Genomic DNA, 18,509 nt, shown 5'->3' on the forward strand with positions numbered 1-18,509 from the left:
CGCCTGTAATAAATGTTATGCTACAGGTTATTTTATGAAATGTTATTTCTATAGAGACATATCGTTGATCCTGCTATAGTTGGCCTTGCTGTGCTAGAAGTATCAGTTCTTATAGTCTCAATTTCTTTTTCATAAGCTTTGCTCAATAGAAGTGACATGCGAGTCGGCAAGCGTGATGGCAGCAACTCTGGCTAACGGTGGCTTTTGCCCAATCACTGGTGAAAGAGTACTGAGTCCTGAAGCAGTCCGGAACACCTTGAGCTTAATGCATTCCTGTGGCATGTACGACTTCTCAGGGCAGTTTGCCTTCCATGTAAGTAGTTTTCAGATATTAATCGTAGCTGACCAGGAAGGTTGGTCTGTGCGATTGTTTTCCATGTTCCAGGGCTGGCTGGCTGGCTTCTGGGGTGAGGAGGGGGGTGTTACATTAATTGTTTAGAATTTGAACAAACCGTATGGGAAAATTCCACCTAGAATTCATGGCATGTCTAGTACACCATACATTATAGTACTTTTTATTCTCTGCCACTTCACATTTGGGAGTCCTTTTCGTGTTAAATACTATCCTTTAAGAGAGGCTCTTCATGAGAGAAACAAGTGATTGATGCAGATGTAACTGGCAACAGCGTAACTCAAGAAATCCTGCTGTGTGGGAGAAAAGGATAGCAGAAAGCCTTTGCAGACGGTTGCTTTTTCTTCACCGACTCGGGCTGTTTCATAAATTGTTCTCGTGTGTTCTAAAAGCGGCTGTCACACACAGCATATGTACTATGCTTCCATTTTCCAGCAGTACATTTCTTACATGTAAGTATTTAGAGAGGTACTGCACCTTATTTGTGTGTTCGGCATTTTGTTTTGAATGTCTTTAGTTTTTCCTTATTGCATACAAGTAAAATTGATTATGATGCTTTGTGTGACCTAAAAGTTATTAGCTTACTGAGCTACAGGGATATGTGACATGTTAGTTCCTATAGGAAAAAAGCAATACCTTTATCCAGATTGTAGATAAGTAGGATATTGGATGGCTTTATGGACAGACTCTTCTGTTTTCTTAGTGGTTTTTTTAACCTTTCCAATCAAAGTTTTTAATGTATATAGCTTTGTACTACTTCCTTGTTGCAAACTGTTCGTGACAGATACACTTGTACACTACTGCTTAGTCATAATTACATTTTATAATAGATTTGACTTACCTTTTTCACTGTGTTACTGACACTCTTTGTTACTGAGAGCAAATAACTTTATGATCGTGTACCTTGGATTGCTACGAGCTGTGCTTCAGGTTATTGTCTATATAAAAAGAGGCAAGTAGTAATGCTTTCCCAGCTTAAATTACTTTCCAGACCTATGTCTTATAAATGCTGCATAATAATATTCACGAAAATGCTAATGCATTGTGTTACAATAGTGAAGAATGTTTGCAGAGGACTAATTGTCTAATTATTCTATAGGTTGGTCTTCCTGCAAAGTCTGGAGTTGCTGGTGGGATTCTTCTGGTTGTTCCTAATGTCATGGGCTTGATGTGCTGGTCACCTCCTTTGGACAAGATGGGCAACAGTGTTAAAGGAATTCACTTTTGTCATGTAAGCAGCATTGTCTTTAGCGTGGTGGGTTTTTTTTTTCTTTCTTTTTGCAGCTGATGTTTACTGAGCTTCAGTTAGTATAGCTGAGATCTAACTGAATTAAATAGTGATTCATTACTCTTCTATACTTAGCAAGATTCATCTGATCCAAGGCCAAGAAGATATGTTTGCGTTTTAGTAATAAATAACGCTAATTCAGTAAGCATTTAGAAAATACAATGCCAAAATCACTGGAGAAACTTATTGTGAAAAAGATTGGAAAAGGAACACTTCATGAAGTAATGAAAGAGCTGGTCTTCTGTATGCTGTGTTAGAAACTATGGAGCTTTATTTATAGCTTCTTTTCCTCTCCAGTCATAAAGTAAACAATTTTCAAAACTTTGGAAATGCAACTCTTATTTCATTGCAATGAAGGAAAAAGATTCTCATGAAATATTGCTGTTCGGCTATATTTTTAAACAGACTTTTGTGAATAATTTGACATAAATATCTTCATACATCAGACCTTGTTGTTGGGCAAGCTCTTCCTGGTTCTGTCTCTTGCTATAGAAAGGGCTGTGGACAGTCTGTTGATAGCAGAATTAGAAGGAGGAGAGATTTTCGTAGGGTACTTTGTAACAAGTAATAAAGATGTTTTGTGGGAGAGGAGAATGTAAAAAACCACTCTTTTCTCCCCAAAACCACCTTGTAATACTGATTAAGTAATTATAAATGGGAGGGAAAAAAGGCTCAAAAAAGAGAATAGTAGGCTATCTAGAGCCCTGTAGGAAATCTAGGATTATTGGTAATGCATTGGAAGTTGAAGGCATAACCAGGCTTTTTCTTGTTGGTTTTCTGTGTGGTTGTTGTTGTTTTAAAGTAGTGATAACAGTTAAGCTGCAGCAGTGGTACTAGTTTGGACAGACTTCAGTTCCTAGGGTTATTGACAACAGCATGGAATTTACAGTATTCAAGGGTTTAGATCGTGTGGATGAGCAGCAGTTAAAACTTTTCATACTTCTATTTATCTAACATCTGTACAGTTGCAAATTAAGAGCACTAGGAGTTAACTAATTCTAGTTTAAATGCTTTAAAATAGTTCATATGAAATAGTCTTGTACTTGATAATTTAAATACAAAATCATAGAACAGTAGGTAGGTGAAGGATTTACTGCATTTATTCTGTGTTATAATGAGACCTAAAAACTGACCGATCATCATGGCATACAAGTAACCTGATGTAACATTCACTTGTAAAAATACAACAGCATAGCAAAGTTCCGTAATTACAAAATTTCACGTTGTAATTCAAATGGACTTACAATCACATCACACGTCTCCTTGTTTTATCCTTTTGACTGAATTTAAAAGCTTTATGTACTAGACTAGCCCAGACTATTCTTCCTGTTCCTGAAGTATTTAGTACAGCTGGAGGAGAAATATATTAAAATACATATTTTGTAAATTGCTACCTGTTTTGTCTTTCTTTAAAAAGGAGTTTAAAGGTGGTGTTAGAACTTAATCGTATCATTGTGTTATGTTCAAAAGGCCTTACAGAGATTAGTACTAATTTATTAAATAAGCTTCTCTTATGACTGGTTTAAGTTACTAGGATATGATGTAAAACACAAATGGTAGTATTAGTATATGCATTTGACTATCACATGGAAATAATAATGTATGGTTTTCTGATATTTGCAGGATCTGGTTTCTTTGTGCAATTTCCATAACTACGATAATTTGAGACACTTTGCAAAAAAGCTTGATCCTCGCAGAGAAGGTGGTGATCAGCGGGTAAGTTAATATGTGTGTGTTCAGTGAGTATTGCTTGTGGACATTAGAAGAAATACGGAAGGTTCTTCTCTAAATGCAAAACTGCTCAATGACATGTATTGCATCAAAGCTTTCAGATAAACTAGTTAGTTTGTGTTAGTAGTGGACACTTACCTGGGTGGGCTACACTATCACAGGGGTTTGTGTAGTAGAGTTTCATATTAGATTTGTAACTCCGTTTCATGCAGTTCATCTCCCGTGCTAGAGTAAGTATATGGTATCTGATAAAAGCTGCAAAAAGTTTTACTGTTCTGGTTGCCTTTATTAAAGATTTGACCAGCTGGTCAAAGGCTTAGCCTTTCTGTTCTGTGCTGCAGTGCATGAGATGTGTGTTCAGCACTATTCCACAGTGGTATCTCTGAGACCACGTCTTGCTGAGAGTTGCACAGGCAGTGAATTCAGGTGTTACACGCTGTAGGCAAGTGCCTGTTACTAAGGAAGTGGTATAAGCGATCTCTGGGAATGAACTGAATGAACTGAATCCGCTCCAGCTACATGTACAAAAGATAGAAGCGTGAGGGTGCTTGAGATAAGGAAAACCTCTTTGCTTTTATTACCATTAATGTTTTAACTAAGGCATGAAGATTTCAATAGGAGAAGATACAGTAGAATGATTTTTCAAGTGCTTCTGTTTGCATGTATATGTCTTAAAAAATACCCAGTTTGGAATTTGTGGTTGTTTTTTTTTTTTTTTTGTAATAACTGGAAAAGTGAAAATAACAATTTATGTGAAGAGGTGAAAAACTTGAGTCTGATAGCATTGACTGCAAGTATGGATTTTTTTCCTTCAAACACACTAATAAATAATGTATGTTGCTTGAACAACTAGCATTCCTTTGGACCAATGGACTATGAGAATCTCCAGCAAGAACTTGCTTTAAAAGAAACAGTATGGAAAAAAGTGTCACCTGAATCAAACGAGGACATCTCCAGAACCGTAGTGTATAGAATGGAAGGTCGGGGAGAGCAAAACTAAACGAATGGGTTCTAGTTTCATTAAATTCTTCATTTAAAACTCTCAAGCATCTCTAGATTTAACTTTGATTTGAATATTGTTTGCCTGGTGTTTCATTTTATATATACATTTTGTATAAATTCTGTATGCTATACCAAAAAAGACTGTCAAAGTTCAAGAGGAGAGGGGTTGGGCGGGGAAGCACATGCAAACAAAACCAAAACTGTTAACTAACTTTTGTAGGTACTTAAAACATATTTACTTTTTTTTAAAAAAAAAAAAGTAAATCTGAATGTTTTCAAAGATATACCACTTTTGTGTATATCTGTTTATTTTTGTTTATATCTGAGAATTTTAAGTAAACTAACTTTCAGAGCTAAGCAAGAACTTATGATGTGTCCTCTTATCAGGGTCCGCATGTAAAGATAGAAGAATTTTAATGAAAATATAAAGTACAATAGTGTCAGCAAAATACAGCAAATTCATGAATCTCTAAATAATTATCTATTAAGTGGAAATAGGTTCTGAGTCATGTTATTATTGTATCCTCTTTTTTTTTTTATAGCTTTCAAATTGCTTTGAATAGAAATGGATCCTTTGGATATGCCATGCTAGTGAAGATTATATATATATTTTTTGATGAGACCTTTAATAATTATTAATGCTAACATTTACATAAAAAGAGGAAAAAATGGCTGGGGAGGACTGGGAGAAGGGGGGGAAAAAACCCTGCCTTGTCTGCAAGTTAACTAATGCAACAGAAAGATTTCTTACCAGACTATTTTGAGTGTCTTGCTAGCTGCTTGCACTGCCAGGCGGTAGTTATGACTCGGAAGCCTGCCTTACTAACACTGCTGTGCTCCACCCTGGAGAGGAATGTAAGCAATCTTGGGTTTAGAGTGGTAACCGAGTCGTGAGCAGGAAGTATATTCAGAGCAAAGCAGATAGGTAGATATTATTAAAAGTGTTTACAATTAACTTATTTTTCAACTGCTAGTGTGTGTGCATGTTCATATATAAGATCAGAGGTTTTGTTTACTTACACATGAGCAAATTTGTAAAAAGATATCATTAATTGCTACTTTTTAAAATGATAGCGAGTTTGCACCTCTGTCAGCTTGCTAAGAAACAGGACTTGCATTCTTCAACAGGCAACTGCATCTGTTCATCTGCTAATTTGATAATTTTGAGTATCTTGAGCAGAGTGTCTCTTGAAATGGTGTATGTAAACTTCAAATAGGCTCATAGGCGATGCTGGACAGAGGGCACAGACTTGCTAAATTCTTGATAGTTGTAGCTATTAGATTCTTAATGATGCTAAAAATCTTAAGAAAATTATTCTCTATTTTTATAAAGTTTTCCCCTTTAAAAGCTTGCAGATATATCCCACCCCTGGTACACATAATGCAGAATCCTGTTTATAAAACTGTTGAAAACTTGTCCAAACAATGATAAATGGTATTAGCCGGTTGAGTGTTTTAAGAGACAATGACAGATAATTCCTTAGTAACACCTCCACCACTTCTCCCTCCCCCAGTCCCTCTCCTTTTAGTTTATCTAAAACTCCAAACTGGACTCAGACAAGTTTTGCATAAGGGGAGAGTTAGGTTTTTCCTGCCCCTTTTTGTCCCATCTGGATGTTTGTGAATTAAGGGAGATGCATAAAGCAAAAGCTGACGTTCTCTGAGAAAGCAAGCTGTTCTAATTACTCTGTTTAGGTATTGTTAGTTTTGCATAAACATTTGAAATAAGCTCTAAACCCTGAATAATCTTCATCTAGCAGCGTATTGTAAAAAGATGGGCTTCCTGTCTTTGAAGCCTAGGATTAAAACATTTAAACAAAACAATACAGAACATCAATTTTCAGTGAATTCGAAGTCCTACTGGGATGAAGAGGTAAATCTGTGGTGCAGATGTCAGTACTAAACGTCAGTCATGAATTGCTGAATAATAGCTGTTTTATAGTCTTATCACTATCGATAAGATTTGTCAGTGCTTATCTTGAAAATAAAGTAAAATAAGTAAAGGCAAAGTCATGAATGTGAAAATGTCTCACCTGTTGGAGGATTTTACGGTAAACTAGTAGTTGCCAAGACATAACAAGTATTCAGATCCTGCAAAACAACATGTCTTTACCTGAAATACCCTCAGTTGCAAGAGGGAACGTAATTTGTCTGTGCTGCTAATGAATAGTATTTACAGTGATGACGTGTTGCTGGTTAAATTACTGATTTAATTAGAAAAGGAAAATGTATGATGCAGGATTTGCTTATTAAATCTACACACTTTATTTTCTGATTTTTAGTACTATTTCAAGCTAATTCTAAAAACGTGGTTGAAGATGGAAAATTGTTCCATCTGGGTTTCAACTTGAAAATAAAAATCTTTACCGTATTTATATTTGTCAGTTACATACAAAAGTTATGGTAGAGGCAAGTCCTGCATGGTCAATAGGAAATTAAGGAAACTAGGAGATCTTTAATATGCATAATAAGAATATTTAGGGTACAGCTTACACAATCTTTACTTTAGATATATATATTACAGTTCTGTAATATATGCTTTGGAAGCCTGTCTCAGAATTTAAGCCAGCCTCTAGTTAGGAGGAGACTCCTTTGGACCAATGATTCGGTAACTTGCCTCCACTCGCAGTTTCTCGTTGTGGCCTGCCACGTCTGCAGATGGCCCTTGGCCCTTGGCCGTGGCAGGGTGCACAGCAGCTGGGACCATAGTTAGGTCTGCCACCGCCGCTTAGCCATGCCGGCGCTGTGTGCGGCGAGCGGGTCCGCAAGAATGCGGTGAGAGAGGCTAGGCATTGAACATTCGAAGTCTGCAACGGTTTTAGTGTTCACCTGTGCTACAGTAATAGCAATTCTTGATATTCAAGCATTTTAGCTGTTTGTTTGTTTTTCTTTGTCAGCATCATTAACATTTCATTAGAAATGTAAATGCTTTTTAAAATTTTATTTTAGCATTTGTGTTGTACTTTTTGGCTCAGTTGTTAAGTTACCTGTCTCATTTTCCATTTTTCATTTGCATTGTATGTTATTTATGTATCTCGGTTTCCGGCATGCTTAATTTTGTATTGTTTAATAAATTTATTTTAAGCTGATTTTTATTGTATTTTTTTTCTCTCAATGGAGAACCGATTTGTTCAAACACATTTTTGAGACTGAAGTGAGATAGTGAGTGCTCCGTTCTAAAAAAGACAAAAGTTCTCGAAAAGTAGGTGGAGTAAGCAGATTTAGTTAAATCAGTCATTGAAAACCTTCCTAAGATTTCTTTAACATTTTGTACAATAATCAATTAATTTTTTTTTCACTTGGAACTGTTATCTCGGAAAGTTGACAGCAAAGATCAAAGTAGCAAAACTTTCTCACCATGGCTTGTCTAATAAAAATGTCATGGTGCAGTAGGTTATTATCGTCACGGTGTGTTTGTGTGGTTTGAAGATATTCATTCAGGCACTTGGAAAATATGTGGTTAATGGCGCCAGTGCCAGGGTAGTAACTGTTGGTCCTGAGCAGTATGAAGTGAAAAATACAGCTTGTACTAAATCACACACAGCAAGGAAGGTGGTCCAAAAACCACATCCCTGTAGTAGCAACAGTGGGGTCTGAGCAACGATTTGTTGAATCTGGGTTTCTGGCAAAGCACTTGCCCTTTTTTTTTTTTTTTTTTTTTCCCACAGGCTTGCTTTTTTTGCCCTGTGAACATTTGAGATACTAAATAGTAAATGTATTTATAATGTGATGATTCTGAGGCAAGATTTTGTCACTACAGACATGCCCATACTGAGGATGGCCATAATTATTAATTTAGTTTTTCTGTAGATAGGTTTATAAACTGCAGTTACTTGTACTACATTTTTAAAATTAGCTCTGTGTTCATTGTACATACCGCATATCAAAAAAGTTGATTTTCTGGAAGTCATAAAGACGAGGAAAGGCAGAAGAGTTGTAGATACAGAGAGAGAACCACGGGTGATTTACTGTAGAATTACTTTGGCTCTTACATCTTGGTTTTCATTGTGCATTTGTGTCAAAAGACCAGTGGGTGGGCAGGTGAATAAAAAGGCAATGGAGTCAGAAGAGGGTGGGTGGGAGGGGGGATAGAGAGTATGTTGGGTTTTCATGCCTAATATTCCTCTTGGTCTTGATACATACATGTCATTGATGCACAGTAGTTAGCTGTGAGCAAAGTAGTTAATTAGGAGCTTCATAATTTCTGTATAATGTTTTAGTATCCTAAGCATTGTTTGGGAGGTTTTACTAATTTATTTTTTAATTTTGTTTAAATATTTCTGTAGTTTTCTGATGGGAATTCAGAGCAGTTACTCCCGTGAAAGAAGAATAGACTTTTTTCAGTGGAGTTCTTATTAGGATGACTAAATACGCCTAATAATTTATCTTCAGTGCAGAGTCTCTGAGGAATTTGAATGTCACAAATGTCCCTAGTAGTTGTAGGGATGGCAAGAGGCTTTAAATCAGGTAGAAATCTAACTAAAACTTAACTCCTATTTTTTTTTTTTATGATGCTAGTATCTTGTCTGTTCCACACTTGTCCTGTCTAGAAAACGCATGACTAAGTAGTCTGCGTAATGACACGCTTTTAAAGGATGGGCCATGCACGCTCCCATTTGCCTTCAGGGATTTATGTCCTGGTATGTTGAATGGTTTGTTGCAGTCTAAATTATTAAGCTACCTACTTGGAATCAAGTGTGGTTTCTGACTTGCCGTTTGTTCTTTCTAGAGAATATTGTGTGCAAAATAGAAACACCCTGTTTCCTTTTGGTTTTCATGCAGGTAGAAGTTAATTTTATTATCGATGTCTAATAATGCTTTATGCAGACTTTTGATACCACTTGAACACTTAGCATTTAGAAGTTTTTGCAAGACCTGAGGGCAGCACAGCTCTGCACATCGTTCAGGTGCATCTGAAAATGCACGTGCACTTCTTTTGTGTGTAGCAGGCCTTCTGTAATGGTTGCATCTCAAACTGCAGTTTAACTAAAGCAACCTTACGAGAGTCTTTAGCCTGTGTGTGGTGGTGGCAAGTTTTTGGTTGGGTTTTTTTTGTTGGTTTAAACTGGTTTAGTTTAAAGTAGTTTAAACAGAATTTAATGTAGGTAATGAAGCTGCCACGGATGCGTGACCTATAGTAAGGGTGTTAGAGTTAGCTGGACCATGAAGATTTTTAAAAAGAGAAAGACAGACATGTTTGCACATTGGGAGAATAATAGAGACTTTGGCACCTCAGCACTAAAGCTGATGGGGAAACAGGGTTGAAGGAAGGATAAGGGGAAAAGGAAAGAATTTCAGAACGCTTTTCTAAACTCAAAAATGTTCCAGCCAGCCGTACTTTCATGTATTTCATGTACGCAGTGGGCATGCGGGGGAGCGTATCTGCTCTAAGGTAACGCTTCCTGTTTTAGCTGCTGCTCTGCTCTGATTTTGACCAAGCTGGCACTGAGCTGGTGCTTTCTGCAGCGTCGTCCGCATGCTTTCCTGATACCAGTTATGCTTGCACAAGGTAAAAGCTGGCTTCCACATATCTACTTTCCAGATTTCCTCTGATGCCTTTATCTGATCAGTTACAGCAGATCTTTTCCTGTTAAGTAGCACTATTATTTTGTGAATTATGGGCAGTTGGTAGTGCTTCTGTTAAAGATCACTATATGTTAATTTCGTTGTTATTTGGTCAGACTTGGAATAAAGTCTGACTCTCTTTTTTCCCCCTTGTATTTGCACTTCTGTTAATCTGTTCGGCATCATGATTTTTCAGTGAAGTTGCTGAAATTTTATTCTTATTTTTACATTGTTGAATATTCTAAAAATTTGAAGTAATTGTTTTAATAATACAGTCAAAAAATACCTGCTATTTTCTTTGGAAGGTTCTTTAATGGCTAAGTGCTATTGTTAAGTAGGCTTTTCACTTGAGTTGCCAAACAGCTGGTATACAGAATTTGAAGCATTCATATGTTATTACAGAATTCTTGTGCACAATGTGAACTGGAAACTTATCTTCATACTGCATCTTTTCTTAAATCAGGTCATTTTTACTTAGCTGGGTGTGATCATCATAAGCCGTTCGTATGAAGTGCAGGAGATTCTAGTGACTGTAAGGAACCTAAGAATGAAACCATAAGGTCTTAGAGCTTGGAAGGGATCTCTGGAGATCGTCTAGTCCGACCTCCTGCTTAAAGCAGGATCTAACATCAGTTAGATCATGTTGCTCAGGGACTTTGTCAGTCAAGTGCTGAAAACCTGCAGGGACGTTGGTAGCTGTAACCTCACTGGGTAACCTGTCGCAGTAGCTTTATCACTTCCATTGTGAGGAATTCTTTCCTAACCTTCAGTGGAAGTTTTCCCTTTCTGCAGCCTGTGATGGTGACTCCTGTCTTTTCACTGTACGTGATGAGCTTACCATCATGTGGAAATCTGTTGGTCTTTAGGGAGTCCTAGAAGTGGTGTAGGTAAAAATGCCTTTTGATCAGCAGTAACTAACATTTTCACCTCCTGCTATATTTTCCTACTGGATCCTAATTTTTTTTAATTGTATCATTGAAATGAAAGTGATTTAAGGATTTCAAAACTTGGTATTCCCTTCATTTTTCTATTAAAGCTGCTAAATGCAAATGTAGCAGTATGTTATTTGCCGGGGACAGCATGTTACTGTTAGGACCCCTTGTGATCAGAGCACTTATTATCAAAACAATGAACTGAGAACACAAGTGGAGTGATAGGAAGAGATAATGTTGCTTGCTTCCTGTTGATGTCATTCACCAGCCCAGCTTTTTCCTTGAGGCAGGCAACTTTATTGTTTGTTCAGGAATTACTCATTCAATATCAATTTTTTTTTTTTTTGACTGGTAGACCTGGTTTTGGTTATATGTGTAGCTTTGGCTTTCTGTCTGGTAAGTGTATTTCACGCTTCTTTGAAAGGACTTGTCTTAAACTTCTCCAACCTGTAATTGTTTCAAGACAACTAATTAAAATGTAATTGCGATCTGAGAATAAGCTGTTCTGATCAAACATGTTTGTTTTTTTTTAAAAAACCCCCACAAAACAACAAAAAAACCCCCAAACAAACCCCCCATACCGTTGCAGAACAGGATTAAGAATTGTGATTGAGGAAATGGAGAAGAGGCTAAACCAGCTGAGTACGTTGTGCCCCATGTATCAAAGGTGGTTGGGGAATAATATGACTGTTCTCAGGGTTTGGAGCTAAAACCATGGAGGCAGAAGATCTGTGTAAGCTAATATTTCTGATGCAAGAAAAGCAGGTACAAATATACGGTCTAAAAATTAGAAGAAGGTTTCTAGAAACTTGTTCCTAATAGTTTAGAAATAATCCTCCCAACAGAGTAGAGTGCAAATTTCTGGTACAATTTCCTCTATTCTGCTTTCGACAGAAAAGGTTATAGGCAGTCTCTTGCTTGTAAAGTTTTGGTAAATATCTTTGGAGAACATCCCCCTTTATTTTGGGAATAATTCCTGCTCTGAGTCCTGCAGTTAAGAGTAAACTGTCATCTCTACATTGCAAAGTACCTACAACCTGGAAAGTGGGAGCATCGCTGTACTGGGAAAGCGGGAGCGTTACTCAGTTGTGTGGATATCTGCGGTAGTCAACAGGTCCTTGAAAAGGCAGACGTTCTTTTGTCCTGTCTGCTTAATACAGCTAGTGTCACTAAAGCGCCCATCAGCATTCTGCTTTATCCGTGTGACTATCATTGATCCCAGCCCTTTGGTCCCAAATCTTGCAGTGTTAGTAATGTCTGTATCCACTACTTCAAAGGCTCTTGTTTTTTTTTCCTGCATCCAGGGTCAGCTGGTCAGTGTTCATTCCTCTTGTTAAGATTTCTGTATATGTTCTGCATGCTTTTTGTTGCAGAAGTGTTTGCAGGGTTTAGTCTATGAAAGAACTGAGCAGGAATACCAAAATCTGTATTATGAGGTGATGCTGACCCTAAGATTCCTGCAATAGTTTTCTGCAAGAATTGCTACTTTACTATTTTGGAATTTACAGTCATCATTTACTGGCCAAACATTATTTCATTGCTGCTAAGAAATGCTGAAATACTTTAATGGCAGCAGAGGCAGTTAAAACCTTTGAGAAGGTATTTCATTTTTCTCCACATAACTTTGATTTGAACAGCAAGATTCAAGTATTTCCATTCAAAATACTGATGGCAAACACATACCACCTCAAACTGAAAATTTGCCTGGTCTTCATCTTCTGACTTGAAGGGTAAAAGTCTTTATGCATCCCTATGCCTTAAGTGTTTTACTTGGTCTAGTAAACTTTGTGTTGGGGTAATTTGTCTACCTACTACTCCTTTGTCATTCCTCTTATGGCAAACAACACAGCAGTAACATCTCTTATCAGGACAGGAGTCAAGTCAGATTTTTCTGTTACTCCCTCTTGTTAAGTCGCAGTTCTCTGGAATTGTCTGATTCATTATAGTTATTCCAATTTGGTTTTCCTTATTAGACTTTCCAAAATTTCTGCTTGCTGTCATGATTTATGCATTTATGAATGTCCGTGAAAGGGGTTGTTTTTTTAAAGACCCTGTCAGTATGTGGAATCAGTGAACTTTAGGTCTTAAGTCTAGTTAAAGATGATTAATTTTTTTACTTCACATTTTTTGAGTTTTGTCAGTGATATGCTTAATTCTGTTGTCTCCAAAAATAAAAAGTCTGTTAATTCATTGATACTAGAAGAAATGAGAAACAGCAGGTGGAACCAAGCATCCCCATGCTCACTGTAGTCTGTTCAGGGCAAGTTTGGTATTCGGGTTTCTCTCCTCTTCCCAGTATTCTTACCTTTTGAAATCAACATAATCATCCTCAAAACAAAGGTGATGGGTATGAAGCAGAGCATAAGACTTTATATGTAAGTAATTTAGTGAGTGGCACTTGGGATCAGCTACTTCTCTACCAGACTCATTGATTTGTCCAAGCACACATGTCACTACATCATCATCATCTAAGCTTTGGTGAAGCTTCAGCATTAGTTACTAAAGGTGTCCAGTGCTGAAAATTTTAGGATCATCTGTGTGTTGTTCAGGGGTATCTATGACAGAACAATATTGGCTGTGTCCATCCTAGTACCTGTTCTTAATATTGGGTACCATAGTTGTGTATAAGGGAATCTTGAGGCCTTTTGTCTTCCAAGTAGAGAGGTTTCTGCTCCTGGGATCTTGTAATCTAATACTGATGAAGTCGATGTCTCTGAATCTTGAGCTCTGACTTGTGTGTTCTTTTTTCTGCCTGCCCCTTGAACCAGTCCATCTTTAGTGCTGGCTTTATCTGCTAGAAGGGGAAAGACACAACCGATGATGCACTGCTCCTCCTACAACGTGTCCCACTGTCTTGCTGAGCAGTCCCTGCCCCGGTGATGGTACAGGAAAGGAGAAACTGCCCCATCCATGCACCCTGGATGTTCTTATGATACTACGTACTCTTGTCTAGATAAAAATGGTTTTGAATGCCCTGGTTCGGGGGGAGAGGCAGGGATTCAACTAAACTGCCGTTTGCGTGACCCACTCTCCATCTCTGGAGCTCAAGTTCTGGAGTCGGTGGTGGTGGAGGAGTGATTCTTCTGCATCCACTGAGGAGGCAGGGGTGGGAGTGGAGAAACGTGGCTGGCCAAGACAGTCTGGGCTCACCCCGTGGGTTTTATGCATCTCAGGAGTGGAATGGGCATGGTCTTTCTGAAAGGATCTCAGTTACTGAAGGTAAGTAGGTGTTTCACTTAATCTAGTAAATATTTTGTTTAATGATTTAACTCTTAATTCATTTTAATTAAATAGCCTTATCTGTAGTTTAAACAGAATCAGTTTACTAATACTTTAGAATTAATCAATAGCCAGAACTGTAAATAATAAGTCATTGCAAATTCACGGTGTTTGTCATCATGAAATACGGTCTCTGCTTTCGTAGCTTGCCATCTTCAAGGACAGTTTAACCGGTTCCCTTGTTACTGTCTTTCAGGCACCTGAGCAAAACCAAACATAGTATGAACTAGACTATTACTTACAGATTCACAAAGTATATTGGAAATATGTAGTATTTAAAATTTCATTTGCAAGATGCTAAATCTCACCATTTAAAAATTAGCAAAAAGAAGTTCAATAATCTCTGAGCATGCAGTGGCTGAATTAGTTGTAGAACTGAGCTCAGTCCTATCTACGACTCTTGCTTTTTTCCGTATGTAATAAAGGATTTTTTTTTAAACTCCTGGAAGAGCTTGCACTTCCTGCCTGTTAGTATTTAAGATGACTTAGCCTTTTCACAGGCAGAGAGATGTTGTTTTGAGGAATACCAGTGAGACAGACTCTTTCCAGAACAGTGTGTCCGCTCAGTGAGCATCTTATGAGCAAGAGGTTGGGATTGGAAGAGGTGAATTCTGGTTTCGTCTGTTTTTCGTAGCTGCAAATACAATCAGAAGAAAAGGTCGTTCTGTTCCCAATGACTGCTTTCTGTGTCCTTGTTAGGCTTTTCAAATTTTATGCAATATAGTACAGTAACGGAGCAGAAAAGATGGACAAACAGTTATGGTATTGTGCTAGCTTATAGCAAGTATCATTTTTAGATGCTTTTAAATACCTAGATTATTTTAAAGTATTTTGATGGAAAAAAACTACTTTGGGCAGAGATGGGCAAAGAAAATCAGTTTACTGTAAAATGCAGTGTTGATACTCTAATTTGCAATTTCAGGTAGGCATACTCTAGTGCTTTAGAGCTTTTGACCGAGCTCTAAAATGTTTGAATCTGAAGGAAATGTGAATAGTAGGAATCCATTTGAATCTAGTAGATGAGGAGAGAGAGAGAGAAATCATCTCTGCTCAGCCTTCACCTCCAGGAAGGCCACCCCTTTCCGTTTGTGACTTTAGCCTGTACGTTAACCAGTAAAGGAGATGGACAGCTGTTCTCAGGGTGAAGGCAGGTGTTTAGGATCACTCTTTTTTTTCCTGGTGTCAAGAGAAATCTTTAATGTATGTATTTTGTTTAATTAAATGTTTCTTGGGTTCAGCTACATGCACAGGTTCTGTGGCAGGTACTAAGATTGAGCGACCGGTCCAAGCTTGTTTGCACGTTAGCATTTCTGAGTCTGCACTGAACCTAGTCAAAGCTCTTTGCTCTGTTTTCAGGCTTTTAAAGGGACACTCCTTTAAAACCGTAGGATCGCTCTGTCAAATGCGCACCTGCCAATTTAAAAATGTACGTAGTCAGAAGAAGAAATGCCCAGCTTTATCCTAACAGATCAGATTTGGATTCGAAACAATTTTAAATGTTGAATTGCAAAAAGAGGATGCTTAAAAGCATACTAGGATTTTGACCAGCTTGATAAACAATTAAAAAAAAAAAAAAGAAAAAAGTCTCAGGATTGCATGATTTTTTCTGCTGAGTTGGTGTGTTTGTTAGTAGTCACACCTGTCTCATAACTTTTCGTGCCTTTGTTCCGTCTGGGTCCGGAGGGCAGCCTGACGCTGAGGAGCGAGGCAGCAGCCGCAGTGCTGGCCCTGGGCACTGCCCTTGCCGTTCCCTGCCCTGCGCGTACCGCCGGGCTGCTAACCCAGCTGCGCGTCACTGCCCCGCTGCCTCAGGTGGGGTTTGATCTAAACCCCTTTTAACCTACAAAATTGTCCAGCACGTTTGTATCGTTTTTAATAAAGTACAAATTCATGAGTAAGCAGTAACATCACCTCAAATATCTTGTTCCTTGTGTTTCTGTGTAATCAGCTCAACTGTCCAGGTGCGGTGAGGGTCTGCGTGTAGGTCACAGAGCACAGGAGCAGGTCCTTGTTGGGGTTAGGAACGCCACTAACTCATCTAAGTGATTCCAGACTGAAGGCTGTCGGTACTGTATTGCTGTCTGATATGGCCACGGGGAAACTGAGAAGCTCCTCTGTGAACCTGGGTAAAAAACTTCCCTGAGGTTTTTGCAGCTATAGCAGTAGAGCTGGTTTAGAGCTGCTTTGCATATGTGTACGTGGAAATGCAGCCTCTTGGGTGGCTGCAGTCTAGACATAACTCATGGGAGCAGGAGCTGTCAGTATATACCCAAATCGTGTTGGAACATGGCCGCTGAAAACTAAGGCAGTTACTGAGGAATAAATGTGTGTTTTGTGAGTCTGTTAGTTTTTGACCAACAGCACAAGCTACGCGAATAATTGCTGTGCAAGCGGCATTTCAAGTTAATTCTACCGGGGAGACTCCAAAAATAAACTCTGCGGTGGCAGCTTTGAAACTTACTGTTGCAGCTCTGACTCCAAAAATAAATGCTGCACTCGGGGCTCGTAAAACGGGAGGAGCTGGCCATCCCCCTGGCAAGGGGAGCTTGCACCATCTAGAGGGAAAGAAATGATAGTCGGTGCTCTAGAAAATGGGCTGGAGAAAAACTTGGTAAAATCTTGTTTCCTGTGTTAGTTTCAAAACACAGAAGAGTAAGTGTTTGCAGGTTCTAGAATTGGTTTTGCACTTTCTTCGAGTTACAGGAGGAAACAAGGATCAGTAGTGCAGAAAATAGGCTACAGAGGTGGGGGGGAAAGTCCTGAAGAAGAAACGAGAGTTTTATGGAACAGCTGGCCTTGTCTGTATTTACAAATATCTCTGTGTGTCACTAGTGTGTGTGAGCGTATGCATTAGTTTCTTCACATATCCTCTAATTATTTAGAGTATAATGGGAACAAAGACTTTCCCAAGGAATTCTAACTTTCTAAACTTGTTGTGAGTCTTATGTTTGCCCGAAGTTGGGGCAAGAGGCTCTCTTGGAGGCAGTTGCCGTTAGGTTGCTGTCGAGGTAGGTGTTGGTGTTGGTCGCTCTTACTCGAGCCAAAAGACTTATTTTTTACACGCTTCACTAAGTTACTTTGAGAAATTATGTTTTCTTCTGTAACTCTCAGCTTTCTGTAGAATAAGCTAACTTTGTGGCTTAATCCCAAGGTTGCTTAGTGCCTTTGTGGACTGTCCGTCCCTAGAAATGCTGGGGGGGTAGATCCTCGCCAGGCGAGCTCTGAGACCGCTTCAGAGCCAGCCCTCGCTTGGGGGGGGGCTCCGGCCGCCCGCCTAAACTGGTCTAAAAAGGGGCACGAATAAACCACAGTGCTTAGTTTGGGCATCGCGTCCTGGCAGGCTGCCTGCGCGGGAGCGGGGCTCGGGGCTCGGTACGGCCCTTCGCATCCCCGCGGGGAGAGGGAGGTCTGGTAGCTGTGCTTGGACATCTCTGCCGGGGGGTCTCACACGTGCGCTTCCACAGCACCAGGTTGAGTCCTTCGAGGGCGCTGGATGCCACACAGCTCCTGCCGGGCTGAAAACTACCGGCTTGAAAAGCTGTAAGGAACTTCAGTGGGAAGGCAGAGTAATACTGCAGCGCTGTTGACAAACCCCTATTGTTTTCGTTGGATATTTGTTTACAGTTTGAGTTTTTACTTTTAAAGGGAAATGTTTTACTTACCTGTAGCTAATAACTTTCATTTTATTTCAGGGGAAACAAAGCAGAAGCTCAGTTGCAAAGATACTGACTTTCAATTGAGATTTCTTTCCCTACAAAATACAGCTTATCTGCATATTGAGGAATGGTATTTTAAAGGAAAATTGTGGCTGTCTCTTTTAGACTTCAACAGTGATTGATTTTTTTTTTTTCCCCCCCAACACTGGCCTTGTCAGTAGACCCTGGACAGCAGATTCCAGTTTATTAAAAATCAACCATTTTTGTATTTACAATAAATTTGCAAAGCAAGTGGTCCTGTCTAGTGTCTGAACATACGTTCCTCTCTGAGATTAATCCCTGGTTTATTTTTGTCCTTTCGGGGACTACTTGCATTCTAGATTTAATTTCAAAGTTGCAGCTTCAAAATTAATTTTGAGCAGGTTTGGGTTTTGTTTTCTTTTGCAATTTTATTTTCAAACCTTACATGGAGGGAGAAAGTTATCTGTAGGCTATGTTTCAGCATAGTCAAATTACAAGTTCACTGTGTAAAAACTAGATAAGTAAATTGTTTAATTTGTGCTCTCGATTTACTTTTTCTTACTTTTATAGGTCATCACTGCTGTTTCAGAATTTATATTGGCATCTTAGATTTCAGGAATTTTCTTCCAATGATAAAATAAGCGTCTAAAAACCTGCAAGTTTTCCGGCGAGCAGGAGGAATG

General features: G+C 38.7%; 1 protein-coding gene across 2 annotated transcripts in view; it reads left to right on the forward strand.

Annotated features, from left to right (window-relative positions):
- Positions 1-18,509, forward strand: part of GLS (glutaminase) — a 64,413-nt gene that overhangs the window by 33,854 nt on the left and 12,050 nt on the right. Inside the window, exons 12-15 of one of the 2 annotated variants that reach the window (XM_075756196.1) lie at positions 137-313; positions 1,452-1,583; positions 3,264-3,356; positions 4,225-7,462. In XM_075756196.1, the coding sequence (XP_075612311.1) occupies positions 137-313; positions 1,452-1,583; positions 3,264-3,356; positions 4,225-4,371 (549 nt within the window). In that variant the 3' untranslated portion in view covers positions 4,372-7,462. Of the gene's footprint in view, positions 1-136; positions 314-1,451; positions 1,584-3,263; positions 3,357-4,224; positions 7,463-18,509 lie in introns of those variants that run through there. The other variant, XM_075756195.1, reaches the window with a different exon arrangement.

This window comes from Balearica regulorum, chromosome 6 (assembly GCF_011004875.1).
Source record: "Balearica regulorum gibbericeps isolate bBalReg1 chromosome 6, bBalReg1.pri, whole genome shotgun sequence".
NCBI classification, from domain to species: Eukaryota; Metazoa; Chordata; class Aves; order Gruiformes; family Gruidae; genus Balearica; species Balearica regulorum.